Source organism: Nicotiana attenuata, unplaced genomic scaffold (genome assembly GCF_001879085.1).
Source record: "Nicotiana attenuata strain UT unplaced genomic scaffold, NIATTr2, whole genome shotgun sequence".
NCBI lineage: Eukaryota > Viridiplantae > Streptophyta > Magnoliopsida > Solanales > Solanaceae > Nicotiana > Nicotiana attenuata.
Window position 1 is genome coordinate 9,701 of NW_017675963.1, and position 2,743 is coordinate 12,443.

General features: G+C 37.3%; 1 protein-coding gene across 1 annotated transcript; it reads right to left on the minus strand.

The window, feature by feature from the left end:
- Positions 1-664: 664 nt before the first annotated feature.
- Positions 665-2,693, minus strand: LOC109220628 (the record flags this gene model as incomplete). The annotated part of the gene is made up of 8 exons (XM_019385087.1): positions 2,672-2,693; positions 2,347-2,511; positions 1,960-2,198; positions 1,685-1,888; positions 1,413-1,499; positions 1,208-1,324; positions 918-1,100; positions 665-866 (listed from the first exon to the last, which is right to left on the minus strand). Coding segments are annotated over exons 1-8 (1,219 nt in total), but the record flags the coding sequence as incomplete, so codon positions are not given.
- Between the last annotated feature and the right edge of the window lie 50 nt (positions 2,694-2,743).

Genomic DNA, 2,743 nt, shown 5'->3' on the forward strand with positions numbered 1-2,743 from the left:
ACTTACTGAGTACCGCTGTGGTGTACTCATGCCCTTCATGCGCATGTTTTTCATGTGCAGATCATCCAGGTACCTCTACTAAGGCGCACTAACAGTGAGGCAGGAGGACTACGGAGAATTCGAGGTAGATCTGCTGCGTCCGCAGACCGACGAGTGTCCCTCTTACTTTATCTCTAGTACTTAGTTTTTTTCTTCTTCCGGTTGTTAGATATTCTGGAGTTTGGAGCCTTTACTTTTCGCTTCTGTAGCCTGTGTTGCCCGTGAGTTTCCGGATTTTGGGGATTTTTTTGAACTTGTGATATTGAGTTGTACATGCCGAGCGGCATTCAGTACAGTTTCTTTTAGTATTTAATTTGGTTTCCTCTATTTTTCCGCAATTATTATATTTCTGCAATATTTGGCTTACCTGGCCGTGGGGACTAGGTGCCGTCATGACATGTTCACAGTCGGTGAACTAGGGTCGTGACAATATGCTGATCGAGGGAGCTTCAAATGGACTAGGATATGCTGGGCAGATATGGAACAAAATGATCAATTCACTAGGCAACATAAGACCACACTGGAAAACTGAGTTAAAGTGAAACCTTAGAAAAGAAGCAGAAGGAGAAGAAGAAAGAAAGAAACAATGAAAAGAAGGGGTGTAACATGTGGAGTACGTACTGACCTTGATTATTACTCTCAGTAGATAGACGATTGATTAGTTGTACAACAGCTTGTTGTGCAGAGGAAGCTTCTCCAGGTGAACGAGCATTGAAAGCTAGCATGTTGGGATCAACCCGTAAATCTGGATTCAGATGCTTAAGTTGTGAAATGATTTTAACTGCAACTTGTAGTTCGATGGCATCTTTTTGTGCATTGAACTTTTCCTACAATTGCTCCATCCTTTCTTCCATTTCTTCCAATTTTTGCTCCATTACCTCATCAGTAGAACTTGAGGTTCCAAAATCTCCCACTTTTCTTTTTAAGGAAGTCTTGGTAACCCCACGTCCATACAATCTTAGGCGACCTGGATGCTCAGGTCCCATGACAGATGCAAATGCATCAACTGATTGACTTCCATCTTCACTTTCTTGTGTTGATTGTATTTTTTCCATTTTAGCCTACATGACCAAATTGAGTAATTATTAAATCAGAAAGTATATGACACTAAGTCAATAACTAAGAACAGACAAATGATAACAACAAACTTTAAATTAATAGCTCGTACAATTTTAGTAAGTGTATCCGCATACGAGGCCTTGTATACTCGATCGGGTTTTCTTTTTCGTGTAGCCACAAAGATATCCTTGCTTGATAGAGGCTCAGAAGTTTCTTTCTTTTTTTCCTGATTATATAAAAAGTGGTATAAAAAAATTTCAGATTAAAGTTAATAAGTTCATATCTAAAAGAATAATAAGAAAAAAATATCAAACCTCGTATATTCGAGCAAAACTTTTTTTGCCAGTAGTGTGTGGATATTTTAACTTTTTGCGATTCTCGGTATTGGTTTGGGACATTTTCTGCAAATCAGCCAATGAATACAGAGTTGTCCAGTTCAGTTGTCCCAACAGATTCAAATCAAGCTTAAGTTGTACACTAAGTTATGTAACTTAAGTGCATTTGATGTATAAAGATAGTTCAGTGATTTCTAATTAAACATAAACCAGACATTCTCAGCAAATCATGGGACAGTACTAAGTTTTACCTTGTAGGCAGAAGAGTTCCAATAATTAAGAAGATCCCTAAATTGAGATTCAGGAACATCAACCGGCCTATTCTCCATTCGAAGCTCGTCATTCTCATAGGCTTTATAATGGTCATTCAATAATTGATTCTTATACTTTCTCCAAGCATTCTGAATTGAATCAAAAACCCACCTTTTTGCTGCATCAGGAATGTCATATTTTCCCTACAAATTTGGTACAGTTAGGTTAGTGTAAAAATATGAAATATCTACACAGAATATTGCAAACTTCATACCTTGATATATTTCCACATATCTTCTTTTGTTTCAAGTTTCCTCCAATTAAACATATTAAGAGGACAAAAGGCCGCATTCCTTGCCAATGTGCCAAGGAAACTACCCAACTCTGCTACAACATCATGAGTAGGACCTATGGGTTGATTGTTCTCGTTTAGCACAATTAGCTTGCGTTCTTTCCTACCATGAACACTTGGCATCAGAGTTTTGCCTCTTTTTCTTTTTTCGGCAGAAGCACCTGCATTAATATTAAGTAAGAATAATAACCATATATCCCGTCAATATTGTTTTTTAATTTGACAAAATAAAATTTATATGTTCTTGCCTTGTTCCTCGGATTGTTCATTTGTTTCATTATTGGAAGAATCCTCAAATTGTTCATGTACGAGTGGTGGAATCCAGTGGCAGTTGCTGCAATTGTTCACGTACTGCTTGTGATGCAAGAGAGGTAGAGTTCAGTGAATTTTGCTGCACTTGTTCATGTACAGTTTGTGCTGGAGGAGAAGCAGAAGGCAGAGGCAGTTGAAATAATTTTTCTTGCACTTGAGCTCCTAATCGCGGAAGTTATTTTTCAATTAAATTCAGCTGATGCTTGTCATTTGTCCTTGTAGCTTGAACAACTCTTTTTTGTTTTCAACGATGAAATTTTTTGGTTCAGCAAAGATGCAAGTGATCCGGCTGCAATGCAATTTTTAGCTTTTTTGTATTTACTTGAGTGTCCTTCCTGATTCATGACTATTCAAATTCCTGACAAATTCAGAAAATTAAATAAGAAATAAGTTT